The 20,865-nt window shown below is 35.1% G+C and overlaps 3 protein-coding genes across 3 annotated transcripts; 2 read left to right on the plus strand and 1 right to left on the minus strand.

The window, feature by feature from the left end:
* Window positions 1–3,910: 3,910 nt before the first annotated feature.
* Window positions 3,911–7,781, plus strand: LOC110739953 (3',5'-nucleoside bisphosphate phosphatase-like). The gene is made up of 5 exons (XM_021920437.1): window positions 3,911–4,375; window positions 5,604–5,728; window positions 5,964–6,278; window positions 6,369–6,538; window positions 7,165–7,781. The coding sequence occupies exons 1-5, from the start codon at window positions 4,088–4,090 to the stop codon at window positions 7,515–7,517; spliced, it is 1,251 nt and encodes a 416-aa protein (XP_021776129.1). The 5' UTR covers window positions 3,911–4,087; the 3' UTR covers window positions 7,518–7,781.
* A 194-nt stretch (window positions 7,782–7,975) lies between these two features.
* Window positions 7,976–15,827, minus strand: LOC110739962 (endoplasmic reticulum-Golgi intermediate compartment protein 3-like). The gene is made up of 13 exons (XM_021920448.1): window positions 15,397–15,827; window positions 13,782–13,855; window positions 13,380–13,463; window positions 13,217–13,297; window positions 12,744–12,824; window positions 11,851–11,943; window positions 10,945–11,124; window positions 10,774–10,841; window positions 9,720–9,771; window positions 9,485–9,538; window positions 9,315–9,407; window positions 9,017–9,083; window positions 7,976–8,485 (listed from the first exon to the last, which is right to left on the minus strand). The coding sequence occupies exons 1-13, from the start codon at window positions 15,539–15,541 to the stop codon at window positions 8,412–8,414; spliced, it is 1,146 nt and encodes a 381-aa protein (XP_021776140.1). The 5' UTR covers window positions 15,542–15,827; the 3' UTR covers window positions 7,976–8,411.
* Window positions 15,828–17,096: 1,269 nt separating this feature from the next.
* On the plus strand, window positions 17,097–20,622 carry LOC110739973. Its single transcript, XM_021920457.1, has 4 exons — window positions 17,097–17,402; window positions 17,542–17,656; window positions 19,599–19,734; window positions 20,114–20,622. The coding sequence occupies exons 1-4, from the start codon at window positions 17,187–17,189 to the stop codon at window positions 20,310–20,312; spliced, it is 666 nt and encodes a 221-aa protein (XP_021776149.1). The 5' UTR covers window positions 17,097–17,186; the 3' UTR covers window positions 20,313–20,622.
* Window positions 20,623–20,865: the final 243 nt, after the last annotated feature.

Consider the following 20,865-nt stretch of genomic DNA (forward strand, 5'->3'; position numbering starts at 1 on the left):
AAGATGCCATACAAGGTCCTGCTTCTTTATTCGCCCCCCAAGGCGGACAACTTTTAGAAGAGCCTCGGATCTTTTACTGAAGAAGTCTTCATAACTCAGCCCATCTGGGGGTGAAAGCTGAGCATGAGTAAGGACAATAGCAGCACGGTTCCAAATTTCTTTTCCAAAGCTATCTGTAATAGCTTTGATGATTTGCCTGTCCAATGTATCCACTCTGTAGGCATCTAAGCGGTCCACATACAACAATACATCGATGGTTTTATCCAAAAGGAAGCTGCTCCAACCGGATCAATAGGAGAGTTAGAAATAAGACAAGGACGACAAGGGAAGGCAAAATAAGAGGAAGAACAATTGAATGATCACCACAACACCAACAATATATTCATATGGTAAACATCATATATTAAAAAGTAATGATCACTCTAAATTGATAGCAAGGATGTATTCTACACTGAGAAAGTCAGATTGCCAAAACAATAATCTATCCATCCCTGATACCAAAACAAATATATATATATTCAGGTGCTCATGTACCACAAATGCTCAAGTGGTGAATGAAACAAATACATAATAATTATACAGCATAGCAAGGTGATTGCAGCTGAAGTTTGCTGGCAGTTATGACAGTGTATGCTTAAAAAAATTAACAGCCAGCTAGTTAACTGTAAATAGCTCCAGAAATATATATGTAAAGCCATCTAAGTTATGCACAAGAACATTTTCCTGGAAAGCAACATGAGTGCCAACCAGCAGATTCATAGCTGGTGAAGAAACAAGAACACTTTTCACAAAAAATTGGATCACAAGCACAAGTATATAATTAAAACTCGTTTTCCCAGTGCCCAATTAAAACAAACAAACAATCAAATAGAGAGGAATAGTTTTTGAGAGCACACTTCTCATGGACTATCAGCATGCATCGTCACTGACTATAGAGAATTACTACAAATCCAAAATAACAATATGATAAGTATCATTCAGCACAAACCTTTTAATCATATCAATAGCACGGTCATTCACATATCCACCTTCAACTAGACCTGGTGTGTCAACAATGTTCAATGTAAATCCTGCTCTTGAACGAGATATCATCACAGGCCTTGATGCTTCAGACTGGCAATCAATCAACAAAGAGTTAAAAAATTCGCAAAGGAAAAGATAACAACCACCTCAGCTACAAAAGAAAAGAGCAAAATATTGGTTGTGTGCTTGTGTCCCTTACAAGGCAATGTTAATGATAAAAATACTACATATTGTGTACCTTGGTCAAAGGAAAAAATGTAAATGTGCCGTAAGGCCAATAACTTAACCAACTATGTAATCCATCAATCAATCTAAAGTCCAGGTTAACTCTATGCTTTAATTTGGGATCACCCACTGAGCATCTCTCCCATGAAATCTTTTCACCCTATATATAATTCATTCTTGAGGCACCAAACCTTCAGTACCACATAGGATCAGATGGAACTGATAATTTTCAAGGAAACTGAGGAGGCTTGAACCATCAAAGTAAAGCAAAAAAAAAAAAAAACTCCAACTATGAATTTAAATTGACCATTATAAAATCCATTTGGAGATTTCTACCTTCATAGGTACCCTCAAAGGGTGGTGAACTTGAGTGCTAACAGAAGGAAATAATTAGCATATTAATTGATTAATTTTATTATATAAAGTTTTAAAGTATTTGGGAAACCATGACTTAGACAATGAGTAACTATGCAAGTTTACTATATCATAAAATGAACAGGAATTACAGAAAAACAATACAATAACAATATGCAATTTATAGCAACCAAGGCAATGAAACCATACCTGAAAAGCACTGACAGCAACTACTCGTTCACCAATGACCGAGTTTACAGTAGACGATTTCCCAACACCGCCTTTTCCCATAACAAGGATAGTTAGTGAATCCACATTCTACAATTAAACCATTACAATAAACATGTTTAGCAGAATTCACTGAATAACCCCCAAAAACAATTTCACATGAACAAAAACAGCTGTAATGCAAAAAATGAGCCAAACCTCTTGCTTCAATGTTCCCAAATATTCGAGCAACTTAGTTTGAGTTGCGAGCGGAAACTGCTGAATTCCACTCCATTCACGAACTATTTGGCCAGCCATCTTAATCTTTCACCTGCTCAATTCATCAAAAAGAATGGCTAAAATTCGAAATTCCTTTCAATAAACCAAATTCAATTAGGAATAAAACAACAATTCTACAAGTAGATGATAATGTAATCCATTGTCCACCCTAAAAATTAAAACTTTAAAACTACAGTCGAAAAAACCCTAATTTGAAGAGGGGCAAAATCAATTATAGTGCCCACTAAAAATTCACTCAAACCCATCAAAAATTTCCAAAATTGAAACAATTAAATCTGATATTAAGCCATTAATCATTAATATTTACGTGGGTATTCAATCAAGGGTTTTGAAAAACCCTAAGAAAACCTAGAAACAATAATGTTTTATGAAAGAGAAACTTACAGAGTGTATTGGTGTTGAAGGGCGAAAGGAGAGAGAAGAGAAAGAGGGAAGATAAGGGCTTAAGCTAAAACCCCAGCCTTATCAACTTGAATGCCCTGTTGTTTCGCTCTTTCTCTCGCTCTCTGCCTCTCTCGCGCTAATATCCGTCTCTCTCCACCCCCACCTGATTTCCTAATAAGAGGATGCGATGATAATCGATCCCAAGATATCTTAGAACCGGAATGTGAAATCTAACCACTTGAGCTATTCTTCATTCTCATAGTTATTATTTAGTCAATATGTTAAGCATATTTGTAGGAGTTGTAATGTAGTATGTATCTTGTTTCCTTGTTTAGCTTAATGACCCACGTTTTACCTAGGCTCTTGTATATATTAGGAGTATCCGTTTGATGCAACATACACATAAATATAGAATGCATTCCTTTCCCAATTTCTCATATTGATCTTGATTCAATTATAGCAATAATAAGTAAATGTTTAATAATTCCAATATTTATTTACAAATTTTACCTTATGAATTTACAATAGAAATGTTAGTTAAGAACTATAACATATCTTGAGTGGTGAGAGTGAGGGATAGCTCAAGTGGTTAGAGCTTCCCTCCCGGTTCCAAGAGATCTTGGGATCGATTCTCACCTCCGCCCTTGTGGCTCTCTAAACACCAAAAAAACATATCTTGAGTGGTAAAGAGAATATTCAAATAAAATCTACGTCTAGATTCTAGAGTCTACCTATTAAACTTGAATAGACTCCTACCTTCACGTGTATTCGATATTTTCACCCCTCTATCTCAATCTAACACTCTCCTCCCAAAAAACCACCACCCACTAAGAGCAAGATTATCGCTGAAGTTAAAGTCGTGCATTTTTTTTAAAAAATAAAAATATTTGAGTATTTTTTTTTATTAATAAAAATATTTGAGTTAAGGTCAAACGCTTGAAATATTTGGAAATTCTAGCCTCATCATTTTCATTCACAAGGCTCATCATCTTTGTCTATTCAAATCTGATATTCAAATGTCATACTCGTATTTGGTAGGTTATTTGCTATATCGAGTGAGGTTTAATCTTATAAATTAGTCAATTCTAAAACTTATTACTTGTACTTTTTTTTAACGAGATATTATCAATACTTATGGCTAGATTTCAAGGTACATGTAATCTCTTGTAATAAAAATTTTATTGTGCTTTTTACAAGTACTTTTGCAAAGTACTTATAATATTGGGGGATTGATTTAGACACATCTTTAATTGATATTGGCACATCTCCATGTGAGAAAGAACATAAGAAATTCTGCTCTCACATAGAGACGTAACTAGAGTGTGCCAGAATCAATTTATGGTGTGATAAAATCATTTCCTATACTCGTAATCTTATACTAAGTATCTGTGGACGGAACTTATCACAAACATTTCTATTTTCGTCTACCCTAATAGCTACTAGCTAGTACTTCCACTTTCCTATCTGCTCAATTAATTGAAAATCAGATAAAACCTATTTTGACCTTTTAAGGCCGCTTAAAACCAGAGGTTTCATAAAATCCGTTCTTCCACAAACCCAAACCCAGAAATCCCAGAAACACACACTTGGAATTATGGGAGAAGTTAACAAGAAGAAGAAGAAAAGAGGGGGTGCTAAGAGAAGAATGACTGCTGAACAAACCTTAGCTTTAAAATCTGTCAATGAATGGGTGTTATTGGCTCAACACTCTAATAAAGCTGTTGATGATGAAGAAAGAGAAAATGAAGATGAATTTCTACCAGAAATGATGCGAAGAGCTCAAGTTTGTGAGAAAGTTGTGTTTGATTTGCATTCTCATTCGATTTGTAGTGATGGGTTTTTATCCCCTTCTGCTCTTGTTGAGAAAGCTCATCAAAATGGGGTCAGTTTTCTTCCCCAATTTCCATGCTTTTATAGTTTTTCAAGAAATTTATTTCATTTCATTGTTGGGATTTTGATTTCTGTTCTTTACAATAGTTTAATGTTGATTTTTGTACTGATTCAATTAGTTTTATTGATGATGACATTAGATTGATTAGAATTTTGTTGTGTATTGGAAATTTGGAACATTATATTTATTGCATTTGGTTGATATTAGTCATTTAACTTAACTGTTAAAACAAGAGAAAAAAAAGAGGAATATCATGATAAAAAAAAAAACAGGAAGAGTACTTTGACAGCTTGACTAACTATTAGATATCTAACCGTTTAATTGAATATACATTTTGTTAAATTTGTAAGTCCCTAATAATTGGTAGATATTCCTAAATTTAGTGGTTACAAAGCATAGTTGAATTATAACAGTTCTAGATGGCGGGCAATATTTACAGATACACATCCAATAATGCAGATACGTTTCTAACAATTCTAAGGAATGTAGCTGCTTAGGTGCATGTATTTTTTTGTCTTTTGAACGAGATAGTTCACTCACTCAATTCAGGTGGTGTACATGACTGTAGAAGTTTAGCTTACCTGTGCGCTGCGCCTGATTAGTTCTTACAAAAACACTTGTCGAATTTTTGGAAAATTAAGGATGTGAAATTGGTGCTTTCTTAATGTGCCGAGGTTTTTGATAGTTTTTTAAAATAATATAACTCACACATTCCATAGTCCTTAGCAATACCAATTACCCATGATGTCATGAGTGTTAGTTTTTTCTCAAGTAGGAAGCTTGACTTCCATAATGTCTAGAGTTATTCTGGAAGAATCATTGGTTTTGTTTTCTTGTCATGATGGAATATGGGATTCTGAGCTATAAATATATTTTCTTGCAAGTACTTGTATTCTATTGCATCCATATGGTTCTGGCTTGGCGAACGTTTTATGTAGCCATTTGTAAGAGGTGCGGTTAGATTGATTCACAACATATTTTCAATACCCGTGAGTCATCAATATTGTTATACTATAACCCTAAGATGCTGTTTTACTGTTGACTGTTGATCAGCTTTGATTCATATTTTTGCATTCCGATTCTAAATTCTTTGTCTCTGTTTCTGTCTATAAAAGTAAGCTATTCTTCAAGTTCAGTGGTTCAGCATGACTATAAAAGTCTTAAGTATTAAGCTTTGATAAGATTTGTGATTTATATTGCTGTAATGTCTTCAGAACAGGTGAAAGTTCTTGCTCTGACTGATCATGATACAATGTCTGGTATCCCTGAGGCCCTAGAAGCTGCCTGTAGATTTGGCATCAAGATTATTCCAGGTGTTGAGATCAGTACTGTTTTCTCTACAAGGCAAGTACAAGTAATTCAGTTCTTAGCTAAGTATAATGCTAGCTAGATGAAATTTTATCATTTTTTGGTTAAGCAGCAATTTTGCTGTCATTCTTAACGTGTATAGTGTAGTATAGTTATTGCTAATTACCTAATATATTGCTAATAAGAAGAAGAATGCATTTAAATATATCTGATTAGCAGATAATTTCATGCTGTAGCAACATTGACAATGGAAAATTGTATTGATGAACAGAGATGATTCTGAATCAGAAGAACCAGTTCACGTCCTTGCGTATTATAGCAGCTGTGGACCAGCAAGATTTGAAGAGTTTGATCAATTTTTGACCAACATAAGGGATGGACGTTATGTCCGTGCAAAGAATATGCTCTCAAAACTGAATAAGCTCAAAAAGCCCGTTAAGTGGGAACATGTCATTAGAATTGCAGGCAGTGGAGTTGCTCCTGGGAGACTGCATGTAGCTCGAGCTTTGTTGGAAGCTGGCCATGTTGAGGATCTCAAGCAAGCATTTGACAGATATCTTTATGATGGTGGACCTGCTTATTCTAAGTAATAATTTTGAGCTCAATGGTGACTGTTCCTTGATCATGAATTTTTAACTGATGTACAAAACTTAGTATCTGCCTGTCCTGGATTCAGGGGAAGTGAGCCTGCTGCTGAAGAAGCTGTGCAAATGATTTGTAAAACTGGGGGAATAGCTGTTTTGGCACATCCATGGGCATTAAAAAATCCCATTCCGGTGGTCCGCAGTTTAAAACAGGCTGGTCTGCATGGAATAGAAGTTTATAGAAGTGATGGTAGACTTGCAGGTAGGTGATCTTCAAGCACTTCATTTACCACTGTTGCTTTTCTCTAAACGTGAATTTAAAATTGGCTTCACCAGTTTTTGATGATGTGTTGGGGAGATTCGGAGGTAAATTTTACTGCTGAAAACTGTTCATTTATTCTGTGTCCATTTCTGTTTGTGCTAAGAGTCTTGTTTAACTGCCTGTCCCTATTTGAAAATTTTCAGATAAATTTCCCAGTTTTGTTTAATTAGTATGTTTTTGAGATTCATGTACTAGTGTCAGAGGGCCTTAGAGCTGATCTTGACCGATTTCCAAGATACAATTGTAGCCTTACTAATAGCAGACTGGACCTTAGAGACACTGGATGGTTTCTTTCATGTTAAATTAAAAGCCTTTCAACCAGAAAGTTGGGGATTGATACAAGATGCTACTCCTTTGCAGCCACTAATGTTTTATGTGCTAACTTTCAAAGCATTAAATCTCAAATCAGTTCTTTCTATTGCCCATTAATTTGATATTCTAATTGAGAGAAATAGTTATACCAACAAATCATGGTATCATGAAAAGAAATTTATTATGAATCTTAAATTTTACGTAGTACTTACCTAGGATGATTCAAGCTGATTGTCTTCTCTTTACTGCAACAGTATACAGTGATCTTGCTGATGCTTATGGCCTCCTGAAGCTTGGAGGCTCAGATTATCATGGAAGAGGTGGGCGTATGGAATCTTCTCTTGGAAGTGTTACCCTTCCTGTGTTGGCTGCCAATGACTTTCTGAAGATAGCTAGACCAATTTGGTGTGATGCCATAAGAAATATTTTGGAGCAATATATTAAAGACCCTTCTGAGCTGAACCTAAAGCATATCACCAGGTTTGGAACGAAAAGGATTTCTACCAGTAATTCTGAGAAGGATATAATAAACAGTTATTTGCGCTCTTGGTTGACCAAGGAAGAGATGCAGCATGCAGTTTTCCAGGCCACCATGTTAAAGCTATGACTCTGAGATATTGCAGTAAATTGAGAGGAAAACTCACATTATCTTTCAGTTTGCCATATCACACCATGTCAAAGAAATAGTTTCAATTAAATAGGATAAGTCTAATTAGAAATTTATGCACATCGTAGTTCATTTCTTTTTCTTTTTTACTGTTGTGAATTCTATTTTAAGGATTGGTGCATCTCAGAATGAGTTGTTGTACAATGAAAGAATAAAACCTCTCGAGTTTTATTCAAATACAGAAGTTTTTTTTTTCTTCGACAATTGGTTACAATTGAATTTTGATTTTACTTTATGATTAGGAAGAAAGATACCGTGGCCTTGCATTTTAGGTTTTTAGTTGTTACACAAAGTAAGCTCAATAATCCTTACCACTAATTGAGCCAAATGATTGGAAGAAAAATTTACCGATGGTGAACAAGGGAAAACTTATACTACGAAGTATAAAATATTGCTTCGTCCAACAAACTTGACCAAAGCGGTATGGATTAAAATCTGAGCTGTTCGTATAGCAATGTCAAACATCAAAGTGTCTAAATAATCTACACATCAATACTCTTGCCACTAAATTTCAGCTGTTCGTATAGGAGACACAATTGTGTTAATAGGAAGCTGTGGACATGTACACCAGCAATTACGGAGTACATAGTTCAACAAAAGTGAATGACTAATTGCTCAATAGCACAACAATAACTGCTCCACAATCAAGCAAGCCCATCAGCCAAAATTGACCACCATGCCATAAGCCACCGGGCACTGAGTCACACTCTAGAACAATCCTCTCCAATAATTTCACACTGTATTTCACCCAGGAAAATCGAGGATATAAGAGTACATAATCAACTGGGAGCTGGAAAATTTTCTGCTCTAGCAATAGCTCAACCAAAGTTTTTTCTATAGTTTTTTTTTCATAGCTTTACGACCATGATAAACAAAAGAATCTACTATCCCTGCAACTGTGAAAGTACCTGAAAAGGAGCAAAGATTTCAGTACTATTGATGTCTTAACTAGTTCAGCAAGTAATACCACAGCAGAAACATAGCTGAGATGAGAAATCTCAGATATGTCAAGGTCTTTGGTTTCAGATGGATAGTGGTCAATAACATATAGCAGAAGCAATAATGAATTGGGTTGTTGCGAGGGGAATACAGCAAAATCAACTATGAGGCAATGCAGGTGCAAACACATATTTGGCAAACACCACGGATCCCAGAATCATTTCCTAACAGCTCAAACTCCAAGTTGTACAGGGCAATAATTAATTTTGCCTAGGAATAGTTTGCCCGTTCCCACTGCCTTTTTCTCTTACAATCTTTCTTTTCATCTTCCTCAGATTTTTTTATAAAAAAAGAAAAAAAAAAAAAAAGGAACAAAAAATTATGCTAGGACTCTAGGAGTCCATAAAAAATGTACATCCGAAAAAGGTGGATTAGCAGCTTCAAAGTAAAGGGGGAACAGATTGGAGCAGTTAAAAGAGATAGAGGAAGAAGAATTGTACCTCCAACTATTGCACAAACATTAGTCAAGAAGTGTAAAAAGGACATGTGCTTCTCCGTGAAATTTACCTGAAACATTAAAAATGAATTCAAGTATTCAACCACCAATTTTATATTACTTGTGTTCTTATTTGTAGCAAGAATAATATTGTGAGGTCAGTACAGTTACTCTATTACATACATAGGGCAAAAGGGATGTGAAAAAAAAAGGCAGAAGACGAGAAATTGAAATAAGCTGTTAAAAAAAATATAGTAAAGCGAAATAGAACCAAAGATTCCATGACAGAAAACTAAACCAACCTTGACTGGAGAAAGATCATAATAAAAGAAAACCCCAGGAATAGTCTGAAAGTGTCCTGGTTCGGAATTCTTAAAGTGCTCTGTCACAGAAAACTGTGCAAACCATCACTGAGATGAGATAAGCAAAACATTGTCACAGCAAAAAGCCAATAATTATGTGGACAGAGTACCTGATTAGACAGGATAGTACGTCGTCTTGCATCGGTGTAGATTGTTGGGACAACCTAAAGTAGAGAATTTAATGATTATTCTCCAAATCATCAAGCAAAAGCAAAGATGATCATAAGACTGAATCATCCCCACATATTGTACAGGCTTTTTGTATATGTTTGGGGTAAAAAAACGTAAGGATGTTTAAATTTGAAAACAAGAGAAAACGGACAGACTTGCAATTATGGAGCAAACCTTAAGAAAATACTGGTAAGATCCACTTGTCGTCTCTTGTAACCATTGTACCCTAAAAGCAATATAATCAATTTTAGTCAATAGACATTGATACAAAAACAACATAACAACCTTAGATAACCAGAGTATTTTATAAAGAGTCCAAGGAGTAAAGCGGATCATGTTTCCTCTCGATGATTCACTGTTATACTAAGTTTGCTGCCAATATAGACACAGGGGGTAGGGAGGTAGTTGAGAATCATGAAACACACCCTCCAATGTGTTGAAGACTCTCCAACAAAGTACCAAAGAGGCCATTGAGCATGAGTTTGGCATTTTGTCAAATCAACAAGTGTTACAGATGGATTTATGGACCCATGGACAACATAATGATTTTTCCCTCAGGCTGCCAATCAAGATTGGCCATATGAGGCTGATCTGAATAAGGTCCCTATCAAGTAACCTTCAAGAATCCGAGAAATCATTCATGGTTAAGGAAGTCAAGGCTGGTACCACTCCAAAAATAATGATCCAGGGATACCAAATGCTGAAAGTCCAAAAGATCACAAGAATATGCTTTCACACCTTGTCCTTTTATTTAAACATCAGAATATATGAGTTCAGCTTCAGCAGAAAAAAAAAACTTAGGACAGGGAAACTATAGAGGTTACGAATCAATTTTTAAGACTTTTAGTGACTGTTCTTAATTGATTGATGCCATTCCCTCCATTCATAGTGTTTACCTAGTTGACCTATAACAGATTGAGAAAAGTGGATAAGAACCTATGAAAACAGCTTTCAGAGAATAGTGCATTAGATACCCAGAAAGAGAATTGTTAGCTAGAACATTCATCTAGGAAAAATTCAAACAGGAAAAGATAAGTTATGAAATTTAGGAGTAATAGATAATGAATAAAACAATACTCAGCAAAGATAAATCCAATATTAAAATAAAATATGCATGAAGCTCAAAATCATTATGGGCTTTCCACTGCTCTTTAGGTCATATTTACGGAACATCAAATCTTTTTTTATTCAACTCAAAGGTTACTAATGAAAGATAAAGAAAAATTACCCATCCAGAGGGTTAACAACGCCAGGAAAATAGTCTCCAAAAGCTAACTTGTTGATCTTATGGCTTATCTGTCATGAATCGCAAATAACTACACTAAGTCTAAGAACACGAGAATAAGTATATAATAAATACATGAAATATTAAAAGAGTATTGACAGTGTTAGAACTCACATTGTAGTTGTCCGTTTGGACCGCAAATAAATCACTAAGATGGAATTCTGACATATGGAAACTCTTTCCCGGAATAAAATGAAATGTCCCTGCCACTTTATTAACTTCCAGAAATCCATTAATATTGCATCCTTCACCTTTTTCCTCATCAATCTTTTGGAAGAATCCTTCCCTTTCACACTGCTCATATGAGAGGAAGAAGAAATAAGGGGAGGGAGTATCTTTAAGCAGAGTTAAAACCAGCCACATATACAAATCTGGACATGATAGGCACAATCAACAAGCAATGAAGTAAAACAGGAGTTTAGAATAAATACTAGGAGCACAATAAACAGACGCAGGAGTTTGGAATAAATACTACGGACACAATAACAGACATTTTATGAAACATGTTACATGTTACCTTGCAATAAATTTCCAAGACTGAAAATTTATGTCGAGCCAAAACCTGGACCCCTTAGACCAACAGCAGCATCTACTCTGGGTGGTTGATATTAACTATGTAGTTGGCAGGGGTGTGCATTTTAAGACAATTGCTAGATCTCTATGGGTCTATTACACACATTCCAGCATCACTAAATTTGTATGCAATAACAATCACGGATCGTAAAAAACTTGACAAGATTTACTCCTAGCTAAATTCTTTAGGGCAGTTTTTTCATCCCAGCATCATATTACTACCAGTAACAGCTGAAATTTGTCCCACAGGTAAGGTTTGTAAACAGCTTTAACGGCACAAACCCAAGGAAAGTTACTTAAAGTACCTCTGGCAGAACAAGTTTAAATTGACTAGCTTCAAGGATCATTAAGATCCATGATTATAGTTCACATTTTAATGAAATATATGGCCCATCTGATTTCAAACAGGAAATTATAACAATTCCAAAAAATAGAAAATAAAATTACCTGATCAATCAAATCCACATTTGTCAACGCCCAACCTTTCTTTCTGTATGCCTCACGAACTTCTTCGCAAGAGTTGCAACAATGATCATCAGACTGCAGAAGAAATGGAAATTATGGATCGAAAAAACAGTGAAAATATTCACTTTATAAACATGTAAAAAAAAACACATTCCTCTTCCCCCTCCCTTCTTTTTGGAAATTAGGGAATTGATCATTCCTACAGATTAAAATGCTTTAGGTCACCTTTTGTAGAGAAAGTACTTTAAATGAGCACTTGAAGGTGTGTCCCAATAAATTCTCCCCGATCTTCCCATTATATAAAAAGACCGTAGGTGTAAAAAATTTAGTGATGTACTTGCCATACCAATACATATATTGTGCTTAAGCAGAAATCCTCAGAACATCATTTCTACCTATCTTAGTTAAGCAGTCAGCATTCCGGAAACACATTTACACAGGACAAAATCATGAAAACTCTTTTTTGTAATATTGTAGGGCAGAAACTAAGCTGAAATGAGTTTCAAACAATACCTAAACATCAAGCACAAAAAAAGAAAGATATAGATACACATAAAGATGGAGAGCCAGAGGCTATAATAACAAAATTCAGGATATCAGGTAATAAATTAATGACCTTGCACCCTCCTTAACTCATGTTATTGATCTCTCTGTCAAACAGATTACATAAGCAATAATAGACAAGGGTTGGGCAAACGTTTCCTTCAGGTATTCAGGATACACAGCTGATAACAAGCAGTTCACCCTTAAAAAGGAGACTAATTCATGATCATGATTATAATTTTTGAATTTTAAATTCATGCAGGTTCACAATGCAATATTCTACCATATGAATGATATTGTGTGCACCAGAGTTAATAGACAAGGGATAGTACCGTTTCTGCTCCATAACATGAACCACAGTATGTCTCATTGTGTTCAAGTCTGCCACCATGCTTCTGTAAAGGCTTCGCAATCTACAGATAAAGTAAGACAATTAATTAAAATTAGCACTATGAAATAAATGAATAAAGATATTCCATCTATCCTAACTATACATTAGGTATTTGATTTAATTTGTAAAGACTATTCTCTCTATCCCCTTCTGGGACAAGTTTGGACCCTTTAAATTGTATTTAGCATATATTTTTTTGAATAGTGTATTTAGCATATATAAACACAACTATAAACTTTAATTACAGAATACTAATCTGTTCCACAAATTGATGGTAGAATTATGCATAATATAACACCTGAGTCCTGACAAGGGACATTGATGAAGCTAAAAGTGACTGTGAAATGCACTAAAATATTTCTTTACTTTTAAAGGAAGATTTTAAAAAATAAAATAAAAGGCCTCTTATCTAACCTTCGGTGCTCCGATGCCATCTCGCCTAGTATCTACCACGTTCCCATGAGCATTAACTCTTGTTTTGACAATGTCATGTCTCTGCAATAAGCCAAAGAAAATATATAATCAGAAAAACAATAAATGACAAAGGCTGGAGAAGCATGGCTCTTTAGTTACATACTATGTCAAAATGCCGCTCTCCACTGATATCTTCAGCGTCAATACTGAGAATCGTGCAAGGAACTTCTGGAAAAGTAATATCAAACTGCAATTAACAAGCAAAGAGCAAGCATCAAAAATTGACTAACGAATTCAGAAGAAGATACAAAATATCCATGAGAATATGTGTATACAATACGGAGTAAAAAACAAAAAAGTACAGTAAAATCCAAAAAAAAAAAAGGATCTAATTGACTTGCACAATTACTTATTGAATACAGTTATGGATTTCCACAAAAGACAGTAATATATTGCTGAAACATAGGATTAGGAAGCAAAAGTCAAATGTGTAGTCACAAGTCAGAAATGAGATAAAAATCATAAAATGCAAGGGAGAGCATTCCAAGCAAAAGAATGTACTTACATTGATACGAAGATTTCCCCCTCTAGTTGTATCCACTACAAGTGTCGTCTCTGTAACAGTATGCAGATATGATTCTGCAGGAAAATAGAGGAAGTGTGCCATACAACTGGTCAGTGATACAAAATTACACATGAATGTTACATTTGATGCCTTGGTAGAACAAGGTTCAAACTTCAAAGTTAAATCTAGAATACTATGGCTAGACACAAGCATCACAAACCACAATTGGAACCACTTTTTTTCTTTACTTTTTTTAATCAATGACAATTAGTCACATACTCACATTACATGATCACATATCCATGGCAGCTGTTATTAGCATACCCTAAGCAGATCTCGGCAAAGTTGCATCATATAAATATTGATCATATCGAGCAGAATATTAATGATCATCATTGTATCCATCATCATGATTTGGATACCAATATTAGGACACTATTATTACAAGATAAACAACTTCTGGACATTTCTCTGACCATCCCTAAATCATAAGCATACTACAGAAAACTACCACAGATAAAATCCAAAATGCATCAAGAAATAATATTTGGTCTGAACAACAATATTAACTTATTACTGCCATTCTGCCAATATACACCATTTCAATGAAGGGGCAGGTGGATCTGTTCATGATGTCTCAAGTAAGTAAACAACTGAATGGATACCAACTAAACCATTTAAAGACTTTGGCTCAGCTAAAGGCAACACAACCAAAAATGAAGCTTTTTTAGGTACAGCCAAATGGAGCGTACACTACACTGTAAAGAAAACAAGACACTCTATCAAAACAAGTGCGGCAAAAAGAGACTAGGGTTGAGACTTCACAGTACGCAATCAATGATCCAGCACAGCGCATCTGGTTCGTTTTTCAGCTCTCCGTCTTAGATACTTCTAAGATCCAACACCAGCATTGACCATACCATAACCACAAACCAAGGGAGTCCAAATATTCCTACAATCATAGCCTTAAATCCATTATCCTAGAAAATATTCCTACAATGCCTCAAACGAGGTGATGCAAACAAGGACACGCCAATATCCTAGAAAATACAGAACCGATTACCCATCAAACCCTTGAATCTAAATTCACTAACATCGGGAATTCCACTTGAATTTTCCACAAAAATAGTCTAAAGCTAAAAATGTTCATTCTCGAATTCTTCAATAATGTCTCACTTAGCTCCATTAACCCACAAATGCTCCTCTAGTCAACTACTTTTTATTGTATTTAAATGCACTAGCGCCCTAGTTACACATAGATTGCCTCCCTCAAATAACAACATTTCTTCCCTTCTTTTTCTATTTCCCTCTATAAGCAGTAATTAAGGCTACACATTAACAAGGGTATTTCCAAATACACATAGACTAATTAACTTGTAAATCTTTCAATCAAATTCTTACACCCCAAAATTCCCAACTAATTATGATCAATTTGTCAAAATTGTCACCTTTTTCACCTACCCTTTACCCATCAACAAAAAATTCAGTAAACCATTAATCACCAATTATCTTGTCAAATCAAAAATGAAAACTTTAACAGAAAATCTCAGAAAAAAAGAACTGTTTATATAAAAATTAATTATAATAACTTAAAAACCAATAATAAGGGACATACTGAGCTCAAACAAGAAGAGGAGGAACATGATGATGGCGGAGACAACGGTGACAACACCGCCGGAGAAAGTTCTCTTGTAGAAATCTTCATTGATTTTAGGGTATGCGTCCAAATCTCGAAGTTTCTGGGATATGAAATTCTGCATTTTTAGAATTTACCCACCTTAATTTTCTTCAAAATTTAATTTCTCCAAAAATTTGGAGATTTTTTTTTTATTTTTTTACAGACCCAATAAAAAAAAAATTAAATTTCCCACCAAAATCTCTGCAAATTACTTTGTTTTTTGCGTTCAGAGAAGGTGGGGAAGATGGGTATTTGGGAGTGAAGGGAGGGAAAGAAGGAAAGCGTAGGTCGGAATCTGGGAAACGTATAAATAAAATAAATGCAAAGATTATTTCATTTGTTTATTTCCTAAACTCATTATTTTCATTAATACGAAATATTACATATTCATTGAATCATTGTTGTGCACTTTTCCTTGTTTGAGCTATGTCTTGTGATTACCTTTTGGTCAAATATTTTCGAGTGTTTCTCACTTGGTCATCGTTTAAGTGTAGTTAATGGATTATTGGTGAATGTTAACTATTGAGATTAGTTGATTAAAGTCGATCAAATAATCACGTTTATATTACTGTTTTTTGTGGCTCACTCTATACCCTTAAATTTACTTAGAATTTATATACATTTAATAGGGAAAACTATTTACTTTATATTTCTTCAAATCTATATTGTCATCCTCTTGACGACAAAGAAGGAAGAAATCACCATAGACAGTGAAGGAAGGAGAGCAAGCTCGAAGAATAGGTGAAACTTTTTGTCTACTCTCACCATGGTGGAAGTGAAATTTTGTAATCGAAAATTCTAAAAGATGCTGCACTTTTTTAATTTTGTTTGCATATTGTTGATAATTACTTCTATTGGCGACAATGGGTTGTATGTTATAAATTATTATTGTTAGTACTCCGTATTTTTGTAAAATGATTAGTTACTAAACAAAGAATTTGGTATCTAATTTAGAATTTAGTATTTTTTTTTAAAAAAAAATAAAGGGTCTAATAGTCGCTTGTTGTTACATTGTTGATGATGATAGTGGTGTGTATGGGTGACTGTCTGACTGGGTGCTAGATAATGAGGTTGATGGCGCTGGAAGAGATGTTGCAAAATTTTGAGATGATGTTGGACAATTGGGAAGTAATGGTAAATTTGACCTCTTTATCATTAATTACAATTGATTGTGGAAAGTAATTGCGATCAAAGGATAACAATACGAGAAAGCAAGGAACAAATAACTATGGATCTTTGTTACATATTACACGTTGATGTAGATTACCTTAGTAGTTAATATTTCAGGGTGGTATTCAAGACTTGTGATCAAATCTCTTCTACATCACTACTCTTACAACTATCATAATCCCTTAAAAACCCAAAGTTATAGTACCATTATTTGACATAATTCAAACTCAACCCTTTAAGGGTTTTTTACAATTACTAAACTAATTGGAGATTAATATTGAGCTAAAATGAATATTTTATGAGAGAAGATAAGAGCTGAACTAAACTGATTGAAGCTAAACTATACTTAACTGATTGGAGCTAAACTTAACTGAAATTAAGATGAAGTAAGTAGACCCTAAGATTAACACTTTATTAGTTAGCGATAAGTAATTGTGGGCGAAAAATAACCCTATCAAATTAACTCCCTAGTCTAAATTGGTTAGCGATAACCCTTTGAACCAAAAAAAAATCATCACAAGTCCTCACAACACAATCGAGGGAAGGAAGGCGCAGCAATGAGCTTGGCACTGATCCAAAGCTACTCTTCAGCCGAAGAAGACGAACAGCAAGAATCAAATCATCACTATCACAATTTCTCCGACGAAGATGATGACTCTGATTCCGACAACAACGCCGCCGTTTCACGCGTTCCCTCCTCTTACCGCCCTGTTGCCGCCCCTAAATCTTCTCACGATTCAGCTCTTCCCTCTGCCCTCGACGCTTTCTCCGAAGTAATTAATGCTACTCTCTCTTCCAATTCTTCCAATTTTCGTTGAATTACTGCAATTTTTGAGATGGGTTTTTTCTCAATTTTGATTTTGAGTTGTAAATTTGATTACCCACTTCTTATTTTTTGTTGCGTTTTTGGAGATTTCAGGGCCACCGCAGTTTCTTAATAATTGCGTAGAAGATCAGAGTGTAAGAAGAGATGTTATTGTTCATCGAGGTCGCAAGAAAAGCAGAGACAAGAAAGATCTGCCTACTGGTATATTCCTTAATTTTTGGAAAATTACCAATTTTATCGTTTTGGCCATTAATTAGACCTAAAATTTGGATGAATAATGGTACTTTTATTCATAATTCCATGTTCTATTTCAAAGAAATCATCTTTCAATATGTCATTTAATTAAGTTCAATTTCTATACACTTATTTTTGGGGGTGTTTATTAGGGTTTTTGAACCATTGAAGACAAGTCATTGGGAAGATTATAGTTTAATTTTTGTTGTGGAATAATAGGAGCTATGTGTGTAAGAGATATTGAAAACTAGGTTGGAGCTTTTGGAAGAGATGGTACTCATGGTAGCACACACGGGTTTGTAGAATTTTTACCCGGTGTTCGCCTAGCTGCAGTTTATTTAAGCATACGCTCATATTTGTGTTTGAATTGATGAGGGATTGCGTTTCTCAAGGTGGAAAGGTAGGAGCTTGAACGGAAGGTTAAAAGATCTCGATTGATGTAGAAATTTAGGGAGAGAGAGAGCTGGAATATTAATTGAGGGCCAAGAACACTTGAAAAGAGATCAAATTGATTGGATGGATTGTGTTGTTTTGAGAATCCAAATCTTCAGAGAGACGTCGAATAAGTGGGGTTGGGGACCTTGAGGAAATTATCTTCTGGTTGGTGGGAGCAGGATGATATTTGGGATTTCATGTTATGCTTGAGTTTGAGCTGGGTAATCTTGGGGTTTAATGTCAATTTGAGATTGATGTGGTGTAAGGCTCACATTTTGAAGTTCCTTTTTTGACCTTTGAATAAGTTGGGCAGGGTTTTGGATGTGGTGGGTATTTTCATTATTTATTCTCAATTAAGTACTCTATACAAGTAGACATGTTCATTTTGAATTAGCTTAAGCTTGGCTTGTCAGGAAACAGGATGAACTTGTACTAAGCTTCAATCCACTTTGTGTTGAGTTTAGTTGCATTGAGCTTGTGAACAGCTTGATTGCACTCACACACACACACACACACACACACACACACACACACACACACACACAAAAAAAAAAAAAAAATAGAAGCATTGGTATGGGCTTTCTTGGAATAATAAAAGGTTGAAATTTGATGAAAGTAGGGATCCATGGAGAATATAGAACTGTGTCATAATCGGAAGCAGTGATATGCCCTTTATTGTAAGACGAGTGATAAAATCTTTGATGAGTGATCTGAACTTAATTGTACAGGGAAGATAACATCAATCTGATGACCGTGTAATTTTTGTTTTCGGGACATGAGCATTGAGTCCAGACGGTTCATCATGGTACTTTGAGGAGGCTAGTAGAGCAAGAGTAGAGTACTAGTGTCTATGCACTCTATGATGGCGGCCTATTTTCCTTTTTTCCCCCTTTGTGTAAAGTGATACTTTGTAGGTATTATTTGGACATCTATGAAAAGTGAGATCAAAGTAAAGAGCTGAAAACCCTTTTGAATTAGTTTGTACAGCATCTGGTAGCACTCTTAACACTTGCTAAAAAAAAAACCAAAAAACTGATGTGCAGTACGCTTTGAAATGGCAAGGGATAGCACCTCATGTTTTTCTGAAAAGTTTCTTTGGAACAATATCATTCTCAAGAGAATAGTGCTTCTGAATTGGTTGTCGAAATGGCATTGATTGATGAGCATTGCAAAGTAGAATTTCTAGAGCATTAATGGTATCGTGATGTGTAATATAAACCCATTTACATTGAGGCCAAGTTTATGACTAAATGTTGCTTGCCAACAAAGATGTATGACAATCCGGGAACAGAAATCTTCAATCCAATTAGATCAAGTATATGTGCAATGTGTAGGAGTCTCTAAAATTCATACTTGACATGTTGACAGGGTGCAAGTGGAGTTCTCTGTTATTTTGTAGCCAATTTTAGATTACATGTGATATCTTTTGTGGGTAAATTAAATAAAATTGATGATGATGTTGTTGTTCCTGTAGGTGCTGTGGTGGAAGCCAAGGCCCATATAGTTGGCATTCGTGAACGAGTAAGGAGTGATGTTGAGGGTAATGTTCCTTCAACGCAGCCTCAGAAAACACCCCCTGCTACTAAAACTGATGATGGCTCTCAACCAAGGTATTCTTACTCATCTTACTCTAGCACTGTTAATGGCACATATAGTTTATTTTCTGTAACAGGGTTTTTGAGGCAATTCTTTTTGTTAGTTTCATCTTCAGTCAGCATTTTGTTATCATTTGATCTCAGAGAAAAATTCACGTAGTTTGAATCATTAGAGTTGGGGACCTTGGGGTACATATATACGTCTGTTTTATCATGAACTTCTTTGGATGATCATGTTAATCTGATCTTAGTAATACTCCTATCATTTGTTAGCTTGGGGGTAAGAATGAGTTTTATTCCATTTGTTGAGCTTGTATGTTTTTTTTTTTTTAAAAAAAATTATTTATTTATTTATTTTTTATCAATTAAGTCAGCCGTATGAATCTTGTTTCAGGATGTGCTTGCAATGCGGTATACCCTTGACCTACTCCAGTGCCCTTGGGATGATTTGTCCTGTATGTCCTTTAGATGACTCAAAGAAGAAGGGATCAACCGTTAAAGATAAAGAGAAGAGCAAGCGAATGAAAGGCCAGTCTTCTCATGCTAGTTGGAAAAGTGAGACAGAGATGCACCTCAGGCAGCAATTTGATTAGAAGATTTGAAGGAACAATTCTGCATGCTGGCAACATACCATCAGTGAAAGCTTAGCATAGCCGCCTGTTATTTTATTTCTTCCAGAAATTAGTGTTAATGACTATCGTATGATGTTAGTTAAATTCAGAGATCTTTCTGGAAGGAATTGCAACTGTGTTTATGCTTGTATCATGTGTATGATGATTGCCGTCACGTCCATTAGAATCCAAGCTTCCAATTCTAATTCCAACTTCCCTCCCCAAGACCTAACATTTTTATGCGGGAATATTCTTTTCTCTGCTATAAATTTAAGATCAAGTTCACTCGGCATTCCAAAGTTGGAGAACACCCAGACATACTGTATCAGAGCGCTTCTTGTTCATTTGGGATTATTGATTAGAGAGTAACACATACTATATGGAGCGATTTGTGTGAAGAAAGGGAGGGGGGGGGGGGGGTGTGGAGATTGGTTGTATTATGTAATGCATTGCCTTGGCAATGGTAATTATAGTTAGTTACTACATGCCTCAGAATAATGATTGAACCAAAATGAGTGCAGCTCTATATGCTCTA

Source organism: Chenopodium quinoa, unplaced genomic scaffold (assembly GCF_001683475.1).
Source record: "Chenopodium quinoa cultivar QQ74 unplaced genomic scaffold, ASM168347v1, whole genome shotgun sequence".
NCBI lineage: Eukaryota > Viridiplantae > Streptophyta > Magnoliopsida > Caryophyllales > Amaranthaceae > Chenopodium > Chenopodium quinoa.

Excerpts from the sequence above, each read along its gene's own strand:
- LOC110739962 (XM_021920448.1), bottom strand. The coding sequence starts at position 15,541 with ATGCAGAATTTCATATCCCAGAAACTTCGAGATTTGGACGCATACCCT. Across the intron at positions 13,298-13,379 it reads GAGAGCGGCATTTTGACATA|AGACATGACATTGTCAAAAC; the intron begins GTATGTAACTAA and ends GGCTTATTGCAG. Across the intron at positions 10,842-10,944 it reads TCCAAACGGACAACTACAAT|ATAAGCCATAAGATCAACAA; the intron begins GTGAGTTCTAAC and ends GATTCATGACAG.
- LOC110739973 (XM_021920457.1), top strand. The coding sequence starts at position 17,187 with ATGAGCTTGGCACTGATCCAAAGCTACTCTTCAGCCGAAGAAGACGAA. Across the intron at positions 17,657-19,598 it reads CAAGAAAGATCTGCCTACTG|GTGCTGTGGTGGAAGCCAAG; the intron begins GTATATTCCTTA and ends TTGTTCCTGTAG. Across the intron at positions 19,735-20,113 it reads GATGATGGCTCTCAACCAAG|GATGTGCTTGCAATGCGGTA; the intron begins GTATTCTTACTC and ends ATCTTGTTTCAG.
- LOC110739953 (XM_021920437.1), top strand. The coding sequence starts at position 4,088 with ATGGGAGAAGTTAACAAGAAGAAGAAGAAAAGAGGGGGTGCTAAGAGA. Across the intron at positions 5,729-5,963 it reads AGTACTGTTTTCTCTACAAG|AGATGATTCTGAATCAGAAG; the intron begins GCAAGTACAAGT and ends ATTGATGAACAG. Across the intron at positions 6,279-6,368 it reads GGTGGACCTGCTTATTCTAA|GGGAAGTGAGCCTGCTGCTG; the intron begins GTAATAATTTTG and ends TCCTGGATTCAG.